The following is a 19,727-nucleotide window of genomic DNA, read 5'->3' on the forward strand; positions in this document are numbered from 1 at the left end:
ATCAGATTTAATATAGCAAATCTGAACTTAAGTTTTGGGGGAGCAGAACACTTCATTCCAAAATATCTACTAACAATACAAGAAACAAAAGACCCTATAAAAAGAAAACAGTAAGGGATCAGTAGGTATTAACTTGTTCATCTCTGTGGAATAGCACTGTCTGTGAATGAGGAATATGGAAAAAATTGATCTATTTAGCTTTCCATTACATCTGTATATCCAAGAACCCTGTCCAAGCCACACTTGTTACCATATTAAAGGGGACAGTTTTTGAATGAAAGGTGTGGAGGAACAGACCATGCAGGAGTTCATCCCGGTTCTCAAACTCATAACTTGTTTGGCTTCTAAAGCATCAGATGTTAAGTTTCAGAGTATTTTCAAAGAGAATGATCAGATCCTTCCATTGCTACCTTCAAGCTGCACAATTCCGACAATGAAATAGAGAGTAGAAAACTGAATAATCATTAACTTATTATGATGAACACCACTCATTTTTTGAAGTCTACAGGCGTGGGAATCCCCGAACAGCGCCTGGGAAGTTACCAAAAGAAGAATCTCTAGTTAGAACAGAGGATAAGAAGACAGGACTCCTGTGTTCTATTCCCAGCTCTACTACTGACTCATTGATAGGGCTATACAGAAGTGATTAGCATAAGGTATCGCAGTCTGCTAAATAGATTTAATACTTAACCTCACAGGGATTTAGAGGCAACTGGGAGGGTGCCTCCCAGTCCAGGCAGACAGACACATGCTAGTGCAGCTTGAGCTACTGCGTGAAGGATAGTGGTGTGAACATTGCAGCACAGGGTAGCAGTCCGAGTTCAAGCATGACAGACACACTGGGTCCGTAACTGAGCAGCTGGCCTGTGGTGCAATGACCATGCTACTTGTTTTAGCACACTAGCTCAAGCAGATTTAGTGCACTGCACATCTGCCTGCCTGTCGAGTAAGGCACGCTCCCAGCGGCTGTATAGACATACCCTTAGTTTTCTGTGAAGCAGTTCTGAGATTTTGGGATCAAAAGGTGCTATACATTAAATGCAGCTAAGTGCTTTCAGAAAGGAGTATACAGAGCTCATTTAAAGCACTTTATTTTGGGGTCCACTCCTTCCAAGTACAGATTAGCCCTACCAGAGAAGATGAACACACTACACTTTTAAATATCATATTCAACAATGCTCAGAGCTTCAATTTTTAAATTCTGTTTTGTTCCCGGAGAAGCCTCTTTTCAAGTGATCCAAGCATGCTAGTCAGTTGCTCATACGTTCTGGCTAGTTAATTAAAACATAAATATCATGACTTACAGGTGCATCTTGCCTTTCAGGTGACCCATGTAAGACCACCATATATTGGGGCACAAACTAGGTCATTAAAATAGACCTTTCAATCTTTGAGCTAGTTAAGAACCCGAGGAGCCACAAACAACAAGCCCTAATAGAAGCATCTCTATGCTTTAGTAGACCACTGCAAATCCAGCAAAAGATGGACAACTGCAGTCAAAAGCTGAAACTTACAGATAGAATTATACAGGAAAAAAGAGACTTCATATTAAGTGAAAGGTAAAAATACTTATGATCCTTTAATCTGGCTGGTATCCCAAGAGGAACACTCCCCAGGCAAAACACTGCTGTAATCACCTTGGTGATTGAGAACCATATGAGAAAACAAACGGGAAAAAAGATTGCAAAAACATTTTCATGGCAGTAAAGCAAAAATTCACGTGAAAAATGGAGATGTACATAGTAATGACTTAGCAAAGCTGGGGATAGAGCATGAAGTCATAACAGCTCTCTCTTTTTTTTGTATATTATACACACAAACACACACACACACGGTAAGCATTATTTCTACACTTATAAAGATGTACAAACACTGATTCAGGAAACTGCCTAAATTCTGAGAGTCCCAAGAACTCATCCTGAAAGTGCAAATATTTCAAATTAATGCAGAAATATGAAATTGATTATATTGGAGGGGCAAAGACAGGATGGATAAATCAGATCTTTGACTGTCACAATCCCTTCCGAACAGTTTTTTGTAAGAAACCAAAGCACAAACTCAGACTTTCATTTCCCCAGTGTTTCATTTTCTCACAAGTCACACTTTTCTTGCAATATCACACTTCATCCTGGCAAGAGTGAAGCATCTGAAGTGCAGGTGAATTTTTGTAGCTGATTAACATTTATTGAACAGCGGTCTAATTTAACACTTGTATCTTTACATTTAAGTCTCTATTCTCATTTGCTTACTTAGTATTTCAGAGGAGTTGCAAATTACACCAATATTTTAGAGCATACATTGCCATGGCAACTTACACAAAATTTAACACATTGTCAGTAATTTTAAGAAAACAGGACAAGTAACCATACAACAATCAATCAAAAGTTGCTAAAGTAAGTGCAACTTGCATCATGCCCTTAAGGCTGCTATGTTCTGGCAAAACATCACAGGCAGAGAAAGGCCTGAGGTCAAGGCCTTGCACTAATCCCTAGTATCGATTAATTCTTCAGACCCCAACCCCACTGGATCTGTTACTATTGATTTGTCTTAGGGTTTTACACTGCTGCCCATCAGTATGATAACAAAGTGTCCTCAACTAAGATCAATACTTCATGGAGTATCTGACTTCTCTCTTTTCAGACTTGAAAAACTGTTTGGCATAGGATTATTTGTTTTTTGGGAGGGGCAGTGAACACTGGTTAATATTGCGAATGTGCTAACAAGTGAGATGGTTTCTCAAATAAGTGGTTCCCATATCATGGTTGAGAGACAGCCAAGAGCTGGAGAGGAAGAATTAAGTAGGAAGATGGGAACAAAGAACTGAGGTCATCTATAAAACCTCATTCGTGTTTCATCTGCTTTTATTTAAACATTCTAGATGAGGGGAGGGAGGAATATAGAACTCAAGAGCCTTGTCTAAAGTTAACAAAGTGAGCTCCTAACAATGTGCAAGCTTTGATTCGTGAGATCACATGACCTGTCATATGATTTCTGAAAAGCCTATAGCAATGGCAACCAAGAAATCATCATCGGCTCTATTTGACAGCCTTAAGAAATATTATTTGGATACTAGCCATTTGAGAGTACTACAATGCTTGGAAGCAAAACCACTCTCTAAACTGCTTCTGCTTTAAATAAAATACATCTCATCTATGCTGGTGACATGTTTGCTGCCAGATAATCCAATGAAGCAGAGCTGTAAATAAATAGCAGAAGTTGCCTGCATGGCCTTTGGCTTCTCTCAAAGAAAGGGGCATTTCACATGGGCACACAATAATCATTAGAACAAATCTGGTTCAAGATTTAGGATTTAAAGGACAAAGTTTTACACAAACCAATAATCTCCTACAGAGTTTGAAACTCAAACACTGCAGTATGACAGAGCAGGAGAAACTAAAGGCAAAATTAAGTAATAACGGACAATGAACAGAAGTAAAACTGATCAGCATATTTTCATTGTCCAGAGGAAATATAAGTTAACAGCAAACACTGCTAAACAAATCAGATTAAAAGCCTGTAGTTTGAATAACTTGTCATTAACAATAGTAGCAAGATAGTTACAACTTAACTTTAAAAATAGAAAAAATACTGTCAAATATAATACTGTATGAGAGATTTGTTCACGGTTTTTTACTCCAGGTGTTCCACAAATGTATCTGATTTAGTTTTGGTGTACCATCAGAAATCGAGCTCACTTTTGAAGAGAAGTTTTGCCAATTTTTGTTCATCTTGGGTACACACTGGGCTAGATCTTCCAATGAAGCCAAAGGAACTATGAAAATTTATATTTGCTGAAGATGTGGCCTTGAGACTACTTTATTGGCATTACAGTAGCAAATTCACTCAGTGATCGGACGGAGCCCCATTGTGCTGTACATGCAAATAATGAAATACAATCCCTGCCCAGAAAGAATTTACAACTTAGAAATTTCAGTTACCCTCTAAACCTCTTAAAATGCCAAAAATAAAGGTAATTAACTGTACTACTTGCCCTCACGAAAGATTATGCCAGAACCCTTCCTTAAAAAACCTTTATGACTCAAAAGTCTACACCAAGAGTTATCTGCCAACCACAGAAATACATACAGGAGCTTCACTATACTTTTCACGGAACTTTAAGCAAGTTGGGATGTGACAGAACATAAATGTGGTAGAACTATGGTACAGCACCAATTCCTTAAGACTGGCATCAAGCTGCCAGCGTGAACTGATGCAAAATAAGCCGAATCAACAAAACCTTAGATTTTCTGTTCAGATTGGAGAGGGCTTTTTAAAAAAAGGCCATATTTGTGTTCTGCTAGGGGAGAAATATTTTATATTATTGTACCATTTACAGTAGGTCTGACTTTGCTACCAAAATTAATCTTTAGAATCTCAGGGAATTATTCATGTGCCCTACAGTGTGTTTTAATATTCTGCATTAATACAATGTTCTTGTGGTACTGAGGAATTATATTTCAGTGATCAATATTTGATACTTAAAGGTCAGCCTTTGCCATTTTACCTTGCCGTCTCAGGGCTGGTCTACACTGAAAAATCCTCACCCCAGAGCAACATGGTTAAGATGACCTAGTCCCCACAGCTGGACAGCACTAGGTCAACAGAAGAATTCTTCCATCAACCTAGCTAATGCATCTCAGGGAGGTGGATTACCTATAGTGACAGAAGAACCTCTCCTGTTGCTGTAGTGTCTAAACTGAAACTCTACAGCTGTGCTATTGTAGTGCTTTAAGTGTAGACACAGCTTCATTCTATCCTCTTTCTGAAATACAGCATGATTTTGTATTAGAGAACTTAAGAGGTGTCTTCCTGTAAGGCAGCTGCACTATAAACTGGAAGGATGTCATCTTTGCTGTATTGCATGCTTCGTGGTCTCTATGAAGCCAACATTTGCATGGCTGGTTAGATTTAACTTTATAACTGCTCTACAGCCAAAATGCTTCTGAAATAAATGTAGTCCAACTTTACTAATTCTGGGTCACTGAGAACGAAAATGATGCTTAAAATGTTGATTGGCTCTAGTTTTCAAGATACGCTATTGGGTCAGTATATACGACCCTTGACTTGCGAATGGCGGAGGATAAGTGAGTTATAAAGGGAAGGGATCTCAATTTAAACCAGAAATGACTAAAATACATCTTTGACTGGATCTATGAATAAATCTATGACTGGGTTTGGACAGTACTTGCTTTTTAGGCAAAACAATGAATGATGCAATCTGAAGCTGGTATTGCATCATACATGATATGAATTGCATCATGTTATTCCTAGAAGTCATAGATGATGCAATCATAACGAAGCTTACATCACTCTGCTGAACAAATTGCCTTATATCAGCTCTAGAAATCATACAGTGTCGTGCTCTCTTATTTGTCACTGTTTGATTTTGCAAAGGGACACATTTCTGTTTAGCCAAAGTGAACAGAGATGCCTCGTACTTGTGTGAACAGTGCAGATAACTTCTGCTATGTTTGTGGTGAAGTGACTTTTGCATCACAAAATCGCAGTATAACCACTATGGTTAAGAAAGCCTATCACCTTTATTTTGGCTGCAAAATTGGAGATCAGGACAAGAGGTGGGCCCCACACATATGCTGCAACACTTGTGCAACAAATCTTCGCCAGTGGTTGAACAGGAAAAGGAAATCTATGCCTTTTGCAGTGCCAATGATTTGGAGAGAGCCAACAGATCATACCAGCAATTGTTACTTCTGCATGGTGCCTCCAGTTGGGAAAGGTGTGTCAAAGAAGAAAAAGTGGACTGTGCATTATCCAAACATTCCATCAGCTATACGCCCAGTACCCCACGGAGAAGGACTGCCGGTTCCTGATGCACCAGAATCATTCTCACTTGAGTCAGACGAGGAAGAGGAAGAGGATGAAACTTCTGGTCCTGAACCATCAATGTCACAGGACCCACATTTTCTCCCATCCTCCTCCTCTGAACCACACCTCATAACAGAAGGTGAACTGAATGACCTTGTCAGGCATTTGGAACTACCCAAGAGTAAGGCAGAGCTGTTGGGCTCCAGACTACAGCAGTGGAATCTCCTGGCAGGCTATCAGGGCAAATGGAGCCCATCAATGTTTGCAGACTATTGCTGGACAGCGACAAGAGATGCTCCATTTAACAAATACAAGAGACAAGCCAAGAAGCGCCGAGTAGATACTGAATAGGACTAAACTATGTACGTAATACTTTTTTGCCTTTTGTTTCATAATAAATTTTATTTATATAACCCTTTTGCTGATTTTTAAAGTGTTACTAAACAAGACAGGTGAAATATCATCATGTAAAGCAACCATAAACACATGAAAAGACCTAGGTTTACAATTTATGATTAAAACTCTACTATCTACACAATATACATAGACATAAAATGTAAAAAAACTTAAATATCTTAGAAACAGTAGCCAGTTGTTTTAATTGTCATATTTGAATTCAGCACATCAAAATATATAATAAGTATCACATTTTATCTCTGAAGCAGACGACTTCTCAAAAATTGTAGACCAGTGTAATCACATATAGTGTTGAATGTTTAAACCACCACTCAGGACTGCATCAGAAACCTTGATCACAATTCCTGGTGCACAGGCAATGAAGCCAAGTTTTAAAAACTGTGATTTATTTCACCTACAAACTGATGTTCAGTATTTATTTATTTATTTATTTTTGAAGGTACAACTACATCTTCACAGCTAGCATGTTACTTTCTGTACTGACAATGAATAATGTGACTCCTGGCATGTTGCTCTAAAAATGAGCAGTTCAACTTTTACTGTAACAATATAGATCCTCTCAAATGCAGAGCAAGTGCTATTTACAAATAGATAAAGTACTGACTAGTTGGTGTGGTAAAGTCATCATTCAAGATTTTAAATTCATCAAGACTATCCCAATGAAAAAGGGGTCTGTTAATTTTTAATTGTAAAAACTACACAAATAAATCTCTCTTATTTGACCATATCCTTTTACAGCTTTGGAAATGTATTGAGGAAAACTAGAGTCATCATATAGCACTCAGATACAGTACACATTCTACTTGATCTCACTCCTTTCCCATTAAAGAATCTGGCTGCAGCTTTAAATACTCTGGAAAGCATTTGTCTACACCAGCATTTCCCAACCAGTGGATCATGACCCCTAGGGAGGGTCATGAGGCACTGAAAATTTTATTGCATTCTGAAACAAAAATCTCACTCCCTTACTGTCCCCCACACACCACCACTTCAAAGTCAAGTATTTTCTATCAACCTCTTGAAACAGACAAGTTCCATAGGTTTATCAGTGATATATTTTTTACACTCTCTCTAAGAGTGGATGCAGGAGGTCATGATTTTTTTTTTAAAACACTTCAAATACAGTGGTTGACTATCTGAAAGATTGACTTTAGGTACAGAAGTTTTAATTATCTCATCACTCTATGCCAATGCAAAACAATAACACTGTATGAAAATGCTAATTCCAGGGTTTCTTGCATGCCAGCAAAGATTGGGTCTTGCAGATAACCAAACACACCTGTACTACAACATCTCCTTAGAACTTTGAAAATAAGAAGCTAGCTTCACCATTCTGCTTTTCTGCAGTTTGTAAATACTGATTGCCCTCCAACATCCACTTGGAACACAAAATAACTTCTATGATGTCTGTCAAAAGCAAAAATCATGGTATCAATGACTTCAGATTCATGCTGCTTCTTTGAATGGTTGCCTCTACAGCATCACAATAAAAGCATTACAGGTGTAATAGCCCAAAATCTAGAAACTTCTTGTGGTTGCATGTCCTACTACATAAATTATCACCTTAATATTAAAGAATGAACCCATCTCTCACATTGGAGCACAAGTTTCAATACAAGTAGAATTCCAAATTGATTTAGACTCAGACCCATATGCAAGTACACCTATTACAATAAAGTAGAAAGAGTGAGATGAGGTTTAGCAATGCAATGGGTCAGATGTTACAGATTCTGCCTGTACAACAACATTCTGGAATGAGAAAAATTAATTATATTTCTTAGGCTATTGCTTATAGTATGAAGGCCTAAAGAGAGAATCCTATTGATCTATTTTTGTTAGTTCTACCCAGACAGCTAATAAATACAAAGTCCAAGTTAAGAGGCACTATTCACATTGTAGACAAAAATAAAAGGCGGATCAGTTTCCAGTAACTGTTCTCACCTGTAGGGTTACTGGAGAGCAAGTAGACTGTAAAATAAGATACATTCCTAAAAACCCAGAGACCATATAAAGTGAGATTGTTGATACCACCTGCCATTTTAAACGGTAATACATGTGCTGTCTTTTATAACAGGTGTCGGAATCTGCAGTTAGACTCCAAATGGCCTAGTTTACATGAGAACTGCTTATTTGATTCCCAGGTGAAATTTCAATCAAAACAAATATTTCATTATAACAATTTTATTTTAAGATATCTTGTAAACTAGAGGCTGCTTGCAAGGAAAGTCAAGAGTTTACAGACACTCATGTTTTCCCATCAGTAGATTTGAGACAATTAGGCAGGTGAAAAATTAGTTTCGTTCCCACTTAAAGAGGCTGATTAGGAAACTTCCAAACTGTTTATACACCTGTGAAACAGGCAAAACACAAAATATTTGTAGAATACTAATAATTCAAGTGAGAATATGCTAAGCAAAATTATTAACAAGACAATTCCAATATTAATTGAAAAGCAATATACAAATAGTGATATAAGCGGGATGGGGAGGTCACATACCATTTAATACCTTGTATAGGCAGAGCTTATTGTGCACACCAGGGATTCCTTGCAGCTGTACACTCAGCACCTCCACGACCTCTTTGTGGTTGTGTTACATAGCTGGCAAAGGCTTCATAGGTCCCCATTTTTCCCCACTGATGCTTAGAACATTCCCTGAGGTGCAGAATTGACCTGGTGTGGCAGTCTAATTTATTGTGTTACATACTGACAAACAGAAATGCCATTGAGTTGAATGTAAGGACCCAAGTTCTGCCAGTAACAATACACATTTGAGGGCATTACATGGGAAAAATGGAGGCATATTTGTTCTCCCCCATGCCACATTTTATCCGATGCCTAATTAAAAAGGTATTTCTATCCTCCAAGTATTAAAGACATTGGCTAACAGGCTATTTCATGTAGTGACTTTTTAGCTTCCTACAATATTCCAGGACTGTTCTATACTTTTAAATTTTTGCTTGGATGCTATAAGGCTAAGGGCTTGCCTACACTGGAAGGGCTACAGCCGTGCCGCTGTAATTCTTCAGTGTAGACTCTACCCACACTGACTGGAGCGGTTTTCCTGCTGGCATAGGCAATCCACTTCCCTGAGAGAGGGTAGCTACATTCACAGAAGAAATCTTCCATTCCCTAGTGCTGTCTACGCTGAAGGTTAGGTCTGTTTAACTACGTCACTCAGGGATGAAGATTTTTTATACCACCTGCGCAACACAGCAATGCCAATTAAGTTCCCAGTATAGGCCAGTCCTAATAAACAGTGACCCTACTTCCTCAGTACATTCACATTTTGACTTTATTCTATTAATCCAATTTCTCCAAGCTTTTTTTTTAAAAAAAAAAATTAGGAAAAGAGCTCTAAGATAGTGGAATACTACCCAAAGGAAAGGGTTGGAAGCCCCATCTTTTAAAACTTTAGGAATAAACTGGACAAAGCACTAGAATCTGTAATGTAGATAGAGAACAATTCTTATAAAGGAATGGACAAGGTCATCATCATTTTAAGCCCTCCGGAGCCCAGTCATGGACCACGGTCTCATTGTGCTAGATAGGCTCTATACAGATACACAGACCCTCCTTCAAAGAGTTTACAATTTAAGTACAAAACAAGAGACAACAGATGGATACAGACAGGGGATTACAAGGAAACAATGAGATAATACTTGTCAGAGCACACCAACATGATCTAATAGGTATCTTCTATCTCTAATTCTCTGATTCTCTTCTAAATGGAGAGGACAATAAAGTTGTCTAAATGCCATGTAACAGCTTTCACAAAATATTCTTTCCTATAAATGGCAATAGGATATGGCACCAACCTAGCTAGACAATCATCCACCTACATGAATTTCTAAAATATCCATCACATTAACCTCTACATAATCTCTCTTAAAAGACAGTAATTTGTCTAAAACTGAAGGCTGCTCTTACTTTTCACAAAGCATCATCTTCATTTCTAAGTTGCTCACTGCCATATTATATGTTGAGGCCTAGATTCATGTACATATTAAGAATATACTGATTGGTAATTTTTGGTAATATAAGTCTGCAAATGAACACTGTCAAAAAGTTTAGGATATACCATTTAAATACAGATAAGTCTCCAGTAGCTGTCAACTTGAGTGTATGACAATTGATTTAGTGATCAGTATTCCTATTAGACAATTCTCAAGAGTCTTAGTTGTTCCCCACTTTGCACTATAACAAAGAAAAAAAAAAGAAAAAAATTTACAAATATACAACAGGTGGCAGGTGACAGCACCTACCATTATAGACATCTGTTTGACAAAGCTTAATTGATCTCTGGAATATTTTGCAGAAGAATATGAGTGGTTTTACAGACTATTTTTAGATATATATTTGTTAATTCTGTATTTATTTTACAGAGTCAAAGATGTCCACATGTAAAAGCAGTAAGTTTATAAATTAAGTACAGTTTACTCAAATAAGCACATTTGCTCAAAATGAACCCTTAACAGAAAAAAAAAATTCAAAGACAAAACACTGTATAAAGACACCAAGCAGAACTAGTAAAATTGGCACACCAGAAATATTCATGCTTACTACAAAAAAATACAAAAAACAAAAAAACAAAAAAAAAATATAGGAAACTCATTCTGCTTAGGAAAAATAATTCAAGAAAGTGAGACTGGCAACTACCTCTCACAAATATCCCAATTTCTCACTGGCAACAGGTTGCTCATTTTGGTAGGTAAAATAATGAAATTAAGAACAAAACCCATTTTAGTTCAGGCAACAAATGTAGAGGCAAAAGTTAGTTTTGCCTTCTTTGCTTCTTTCTAAAAGGGTGTGTGTGAAGCATTTTAAATGGTTACAACTAACTTGTTTTTCTTGGAAGGTTATGCATGACTGAGGAATTAATAGACTATGATAGTTACCAAGCAATTGAAACCTAATTGAATCAAAAAAATCACTCAGACTTTAAAGCTCTAAATGCCTTATTTAACTTAAAAGCGTAACAAAAGACCCTAGTTACAGTCGCTTCAATTAAGGCCTGGGAAAGCTGAAAATCACTTCTCTGGGTCCACCAATGAGGCCTCTACAAAAGGAGGATGACAAGACTTGACATGCCTGATATTACAGAGGTGAAAAAAAAATTGTTTTTTTAAATATTAAAGCCTTTTCTTTTTTTTTCATTTTTAACCAAACAGCTATTCTCCATCTCCAGACTCAACTTTGAGGCCAACAGAAAATCAAACTGAGTATTTCCTAAATGAGCAACAATTTGTGGATGGATTTTTAAGAAAAACCATTTCATACATCAGAGTTTTCTGACTTCCTTGAACCTTCCACTAAGCATCATGGAACCAGATATATTTCTACACTTCTGTATAGTATATCAGGCTTTGGTGAAAGCAGGCTTAGCCATATACAAATAAACCTTTTGTTAGGGGCATAGAAAAGATCACTTCCAAAAAAGTAATATATATTGTTCTAGTCACATAACTGCTTGAAATTAGTTCAGCTAAAAGAAATCACAAACATAACTGGGTCAGTCAGTTGTGCTTATTGACATTGTCTAAATATACAAACAAGACAAATGATTAAAAATATATACAATTTGAAACGTAGTACTACAGTAGATGCTAAGCCACTAGATGTTCTCCTTTTCATTTTCCAGCTCAGTGTTACCATTTAGAATGGCTCACGTCAAGTGGCTGTTCTTTAACAGTCCACTACAAATGTTTTTTTGCTGAGTTCTACAATTAAAGTCTGTAGAACAAGCAGCAGATGAGATAATTGTCCACCCACTCAAATCAAACTTATAGTCCTTAATATAGTGAAGACGAGTCACTCATTATAGCTGGCAGTGATACAATTCATTCAGGTTATGTTTATTGTGAAAAACAAAAACAGAAAAGCTTTCTTATCCAGCTATATTAACACCCACTTACCACATCTACTAACGTTTTATCAAATACAAACCATACAGGATGGAAAAATGAAGTTTAACTATTAGATCAACAGTATCTAAAACTGAATGTAAAGAAAGACTTGTGGGAACAAATTTGCTTCCGCTATCTGTGTAATGAAACAAAGAAATGTGATAAAGGGTAAAATAACAGCGCCAAACTGTGTTCCATGAACTATTTCTGTAATCGACATCTTGGCCAATGGTTAGAGACACCGAGACATTTTCCTGAAGCCTTTTTCATAGATATATTCAACATGATTCTAAAATATTGCCATAGCCATTTTCACAGTTTAGGGCAACCGTACCTGTATTTTCCGCTCATGGTCCACCAGTGGCAAACATTTTAGAGTCCCAGCTTCTCAGCTGCCAGCCATCTTGGCTGATGACCCATGTCTCTCTCCTCCTTGACCAGGATTTTTCCTGGCTGCACAGTTCATGAGTTCCCCAGCATGTCAGACTGCCTAAGGAGGCCTGTTTTGCTTTCTCCTCAAAGGCTACAATCAGCATAATTGTCCCTAGTTTTAAGACACCACACAGCCTAAGCAAGCACATTTATTCTTAAGGTAAAAGTACTACAAAAAAAACATTAAAAACAACAAACAAACCTAATCGGATACTAAGAAGCTTATCACAGATCACCCCCAATTCCAACAAGGGTTCTGAGAGGTGATCAGTCCTTCAAATCCCACCAAGGGTTTTTTCCTGTAGTTGCAAGTTCATAACAGCTGTTAACACATAACAAAAACCCCATGAATAATTCACTTTGAACTTTATACAGTTTGTGCCTTTGATTTTGTCTTCTTGTAACAGAAGATGAGCAGATGAAGGTCCTCTCCTTAGGACAAAAAACTTTGAAAAACTAAGTATTTGCATAACTGAAGGGGGTATATTTGCATACACTTCACCCTACAGATTTCCTAGGAAACCCACCTGTTTGCTCCAGAAGTTCATTCTTGTCTGGCACATTGTTTAAAATAGTACTTTGGAACTTATAACACTTCCCAGAGTTTACATTGGTCATGTTTCCCCCCATATACAAGTTACATACAATTCCATAATACTACCTAAACTTTGCATTTATAATACAAAGGACTCCAACTATTTTAAACTTAATTCAGTAAGATCCCTCAAAGATATTGCAGGATACTGCTATACATGTTACAGCCATTTTAAACGTGTCTTCTCATAACAACATATCACTATCAGCTTCTACTAGGATGAATTATCTCTAGTGTGCTGTTAACCATATACTTCCTGAACCTTTTCCTTGTTCAAATATCTCATTAATTGTACCACTTATTTATTTAATTATCTTCAGAATATACCTCATTGCCATCTTTCAAAACAGATACTCTCAGCTTTTAATAAGTTAGTGAACACACAGGCTTCTTTATAACTGGTCCCATGATTCAGTCTTTTTGATGCATGCAAATAGTTTAATACCTCCTCTGCTGCTAATTATGCCACAAATGCAATACACTGCTGAAGAACATTTCTATACTAACTACTCTAAAGTAAGCTAAGTACATGAAAGATCTTCTCTAATCCGCAGTGAAGAAGAGGAGCCTTAACGAGGATTGTGGACAAGTGCCAGGCCAGGAAAGATCAGAAGCAACAGAGCCCCTCTCTCAACACAGAGCAGAGACAGCTACCATCTTTAATCTCTCCTGTGGCTGCATCAACAAGCCCCGGGGAATACAAAACGGCTCTCTGAAGAGCCATCACTGAAGAGCAAAACTGGGTGTACAGCCTTTCTAAAGGCTCCCTACTTCCAAACTTGGATGTGCAGATTCTCCTTAAGAGCAGCCACGGATGCAATGTCCATCTCAGCAATGCCAGCAGGAAGGTTGAGAATGCAGGAGCAGCAACATAATTAGACTTGCTTTGAGATTTCAAAGTGATGGAGGTGTACACCAGGCAACATGGCACCCTGGACGCAGTAATCACCCACACTGGCCCCACCAGCATCCTGCAGATCTGTGCTTAAATAAATCACAAGTCTAGACGTTAGTTTTTTATGGGGCGGTTGCAAAGCATGAATTAATGAAATGCCGTTGAACTATGTATTTCCGGTATAGCTGGCATCTTATTTTGTTGAAAGTTTCTGGAAGTTCTTCTCCTCAGCTTGCAAAATTTGTCTTATGTGCTCTCCAAACTTCTTAAAACAAGCTACTAGCAAGAAGTTTTTCAGAACTCTCCTTACCTGCCTGCCTAAGAACCACCTATATTTAATCTATCAGTAGACTGATTTTGCTATGCTGTTTTTAAATACACAGAGCTTCAAAATGATCCATTAGCCTGGCTGATTCAAGCTTCTTACTCCCTAATAAAGCAATCATTGTGTGGCCAGAGCAAGTTATAGGTACTAGCTGTGCCTCAGTCAACACAAACAAAGGTTCAACATACAATGAAAGCAGAAATGTAGTGAAGGCTAAACTCTACATTACCCTTTATAATTATAACACACAAAAGATCACTTGTTTCTTATTGTTGCCAGAACCCTCCCCTTTGCCAATGCCACAGAAGAGCTAAGTAGGGACACTGGCTCCAATTGTCCCTTCTAAAGTGGAGACCAGGATTCTTGCAGACTGGAAGGTCCTTATCAAACCCTCTTTTGTGTAGCATTTCCAATTCTGGGTTAAAGTACTTGACTAGTAACTCCTTTGCCTTTTGCAGGGATTCAGACACTTAAATTAACAATAGCAGCAACTCTCAGCCAATTCAAGAGTAGATGGAATAATGATCTCCTTCAAAGATCTTAACACACAGGAACTGATCAAGTATCAGTGAACATAAGCATGGTACAGACATGTCAGATGAACGGCTTATTTCCTACTGGTAATATTTTTCCAGTTAGATTTCTAGCATTCCTCAGTTTCCCTCATTTTATACCCCCCTCTGTGCCCATTATGATGTAATATTTATAATACAGTGGTCCCCAGAGCCCAAGCAGCCAAAGCCCCATTGTGCTAGATCCACAAACGCAGTTAATGACAATCCCCATCCCAAAGAGCTTATCATTTAGGATGCCTCTGAACTTTCTATTGAGACTGGCATTTTTCCAGCTGAAGACAATTGTATTAAACTTTGCAACCAGTCAATACAGGTCTTTATTCAGCAAGAAGGGTGGCTTTTGAGAAATGCAAATCCATTGTCTCCAAATACACATCCGGAAGGGGAGCAGGGTCACCACAACTCACCTAATTCTTTCTGTTAATTAAACCCACCATTCAGTATGGAGCACTCCCATTAGACCATTGAGTTGATTCTAATTCAGGTCTTAAGTTTTTCCACCTAGAAACTGATTGCTCCCTTCCTCTTAAGATGGTTATATAAAGGATTTTGTAACTTTGTACCCTACCTCTTTGAGGAGCTACAACTCCTCAAATTACTCGTTGATTTATCACTTTACATTATGCATGGAAAGATGTGTTTTTCAATACTTTTTATGTTAAAAGAAAAATTCTGCGAGGGATTCATAACTTAATTTTGCCTCCTGATAAAAATTCATGCTCGGACATGAAAGATGGCTTCTGACTAGCTCTAAAGTGCAACCAAGGCCAAAGTGATCCTATTACCATATAACTGTTTTTTTCTTAAACCTGTCAACTGAAAAAATATGAAGTCCTAATCCTGTCGTTCAAGAAGTCTGTCCTATCAAAGGCAGAGCATAAGAGCAATTTTATCCACCAGCTATATGACAATCCTTCAGACATTTTTGTGCAGATTTTGCCATAAATACACAGGACCACTCCAATAAACTTAAGGTACCTGAATTACAAAGACACATGGTCAGAGTGTAAAAGTCCTCAGTAAGTCTCTTTAGCATTTTGCCCCAGTTGCTTTGCCTAACCAGGTTTCTATAATGGCACCACTCACCACAGTATCTATCACAGTACCAGATAATACTGCTCTCATATGTGGGTAACAATATTTATAGCATACTGAAGATGCAAAGTGATATGCAAGAGCTAAACAATTTCAGTGCCAAAATCCTCCTGCACGCAGATTTCAGGTATGGAACCATGTACCTTTAACCACATCAGTCCCAGCGCAAACATCCAATACTCTTTCACATCATATGGTACAGATTCCTTGAAAAGTTTTGCCAGACACAGCAATCCACTTCTTCTCATGGTGGAGAATAATTGTAGATATTAATGGTGGAAAGTTCTAGGGAGGGAAATCCTAGTGCAGACAAGGCCTAAGAGTCACTGCCAGGCATCCATGATTTATAATGCTAATTGCTATCCAACAACACACACAATAATAGACACCAGCGTAAAGTGTGTGTCAATATTTGTTGACAAGTCTGCATTAGTAAATATCGGCTGTTTTGGACAGGCTAAACCTTTTAGTTGACCTTCAGATAGCCTTGTCTCAAGGCAATCTGAAGATGCACATCCAGACTTGTCGATGTCTCAATGACACTTCCTAAACACTATGAACAATGGAATCAATGGAGAAGAATAGAAGAGTTTTTATTCCTATTCCTAAAGTGCTATTTTGATTATTACGGATTGGTACTCAAACAGTGGAAAAATATAGTGCTTACCATGACCATTTGGGAAGCTCTGGTTTAGTTCCCAGTACCTCACTCAAAACTAGCACGTGTTTAAATTACTCTGCAAAGAAATGAGGCAGGGGAAGGAAGAAAACGATGTAAGGTATTTTTTCTTAACAGCAACTTCTTTCAATGAGTAAGTAGCGTCTTTGATGGTCTCCCTCCAGAGGGACTGTGTATTGTGGAGAATCGTTAGAGAAACAACAGTACCAGTAGGAAATATGCATTTAAATTGATCAATGATCTGTACATATGGTTGCTGTAACTTGATCAGTTCTTATCCTACTGCACGTGTGAAGATCCAGAGAGGAAGTTATTCAATGTAGTTTTAAATGGTGAAGAGTTATACTATTCATTCTTTGACTCTCTAGATCCCTACAAAAGGACTTACTTGTCGAGTATTTATTCTAGAACTGGAAATAATATACAGTATTCAGATCTCCTTGACAAAGATGATGGGAGTCACAAAGTAAGGCCTAGGGCCTGTATGAAGATCATAAAGGCATTGATATTTGCAGAGATCTACTGCCAAATAATACGGTGCTCACTATCTCAGTAGGCCCAGCTGCCCTCTAGGAAATTTCTAATTGAAATCTCCACAGAATTATTCATCAAATGTTTATTGAACCCAGTTTTGAGTAGAATAATAATAGCTCAAAGCATGAACTACACAAGCATGGATAAAAGGTTAATATACGTATCACCATCTCCACAATAAACAATCACATAAACACGTGTAAATAATTTATTATATGATCTAACAAAAGCTGGCTCTTTCATTAAATACTAGAAGCTGCTAGGTGTCATTTTTTGTGTGCAGAGCACTGAGTCCTTGATAGCAACTACATCTTCCTATACCCCCAAAGCAATACCAAACAGTACTTAAACTATATTATGAAATTGAAAGATTCAGTAGTTTTTCGTGATATGCAGCTCTAGTAAATACTACCTTGTACTGTGGAGCATCAGTGGGAAATATCCAAATCTAAAGCTATCTAAAAGTTAATGTCTATTGGAAACAATATTACATTTCATCCTGAGATCAGCAGTGATACAGAACATAAAATACAAATGAATTTTACAATCTATTTGTTCTAGCAACAAAAATCTACATTTGTTTTTTAATCTCTTCCACAGTCAATACTATTTTGCTCTTTGCTGTATTTTGAAGTTGTGATATGTTATCTACTAGCTTGTCCCAGTACTATCATACTAAACTCCACATCAAGTTGCTAATTTTCTGCCAAAAAGAGAATTATGGAAGTTGTACACACAAAAGTTTCCAACACTGAGTTGCTTGTGCCAAGCCTCCAAAGACTTCTTCCTGATTAACTTATACCACATGTCAACAATTGATAAAAGAATTCTCATTTCTCAGATAAACCAGTTCTTGATGAGTAATTATTTACTTTCCATCAGTTTCCTGATCTAACTCAAATAATATAGAAGAATACATCAGGTGGTGACATCCCAGTGCTTTCTACCTTAAATAAGCCTATGAATTAGGGCATCTATAGAAACGATTTTTAGGCAGAAGCTAAATGAAATTATTTTAACTAAAAAGCTTAATTATACTTGAACTCAATTTTCTTATACTCCAATCTCACCCTAGAAAATAGTCCCTTATCTCTTGAAGGCAGCAGACAGGAATTTCTTTACATTACAAATCACATGGTGTAAATACCAAAGCAATCTCCCCTAACACTATAACCAAATACTGAACCAAGAACAAAGATCTCCCACCCACCAGATCCTTCACCTCCCTTTTAATTCTCTTTCCCCTCTGAATCTGGCAGCTTCCTTGAATTGACTCTCCCTTCTGGGCGACCCCCAGAAGCCTCTTCTTCCTCATTTTCATTTCTACTTGCCCTCTCCCCCTTGATAACACCCCCTTTTCAGCAGGAAAGTCAGACCTTTTATTTTGATGGGGTGTGAGAGAAAGACTCAGACTCACACAGCTCAGAGAGGGGCAGCAGATGTGAATCACTCCCTCCAGAACCACGCACAGGACACAAGTCCAGCGTTTCCCACTAGATTTTTATTCTCTGGTGGGCAGCCCTGGTTTGAATGGGAGAGGGTCATCACCCTCCCCGAAACCCTACTGAGGGGCGGCAGAGATAGGAGGGGGAAGACAGCTGCCACCTGCCCCCAAAACAGTACAGGGGGGAGTCCCAGCGGGAAGGAAGAGGGGCTGCCCCCCTCCTCCCAGGAGCCTAGATGGGAAGGCCTGGGGTTAGCTCTTCTGAGGAAGCCACCTCAAGCCCTCCTCGGCTCGCTGTGGGGTGGGGGGCTGTGGTTCGGACCCCCCCCACCACAGGATCCCGCAGCGGGAATTCCCCCCCCCGGCCCATTCCCCTCCTCATGACTCACCAGGGCCTACGGTGCCCCCCTCAGCCGCCCCGGGACCCCCCCTCAGCCCCCCTCTCCCGGCCCCAGCCCACCTCGTCCTCCTTGTGGTTGCGGATGCCCCGCACCAGGTCCTGCAGGTTCTTGTCGAACATGCGGTCGATGCTGCCCTTCACCATCTTCAGCGCCATCGCGGCGGCGGGGCCGGGCCGGGCCGGCGGGGCCTGCGCTCGAGCTGAGGGGCCGGGCCGGGCCGCTGCAGCCGCTGCCGTGTGTGTCCGGGCGAGGCAGGCCGGGCCGGGCCGCTCACATCCCGCTCGGCGCCGGGCGGGGCGCGCGCCTCGGGGACGCAGGAGGCAGCGGCGGCCCCAGCGGCTGGAATCTCTCCGCTCCGGGCTCCGCTCAGCCGAGCGCCTGACAAAATGGCGGCCAGTCAGCTGAGGGCTCGGCCCCGCCCCCTCCGGGCCGCCACACGCCACGCCACGCCCTCACAGCCGCTAGCCCCACCCACAACCCTCCGCCCCGCCCCTAGCCCCGCCCACTCTCGCGAAGGCCGCGTCACTGCTCCCTCTGGCTCCGCCCCTGCGTGCCGGAGCCGCGCCTGCTTCTCCTCCCAGGGCCTTCCGGGCGCTAGCCCCGCC

At 39.4% G+C, this 19,727-nt stretch overlaps 1 protein-coding gene across 1 annotated transcript in view; it reads right to left on the reverse strand.

Moving 5' to 3' along the window:
- The window catches only part of AP3D1 (adaptor related protein complex 3 subunit delta 1), a 70,094-nt gene extending 50,765 nt beyond the window's left edge, over positions 1-19,329 (reverse strand). Inside the window, exon 1 of the mRNA XM_050934469.1 lies at positions 19,182-19,329. Coding sequence (XP_050790426.1) covers positions 19,182-19,277 — 96 coding nt within the window. The 5' untranslated portion in view covers positions 19,278-19,329. The remainder of the gene's footprint in view (positions 1-19,181) is intronic.
- Positions 19,330-19,727: the final 398 nt, after the last annotated feature.

The sequence above is a fragment of the Gopherus flavomarginatus genome, chromosome 24 (genome assembly GCF_025201925.1).
Source record: "Gopherus flavomarginatus isolate rGopFla2 chromosome 24, rGopFla2.mat.asm, whole genome shotgun sequence".
NCBI classification, from domain to species: domain Eukaryota; kingdom Metazoa; phylum Chordata; order Testudines; family Testudinidae; genus Gopherus; species Gopherus flavomarginatus.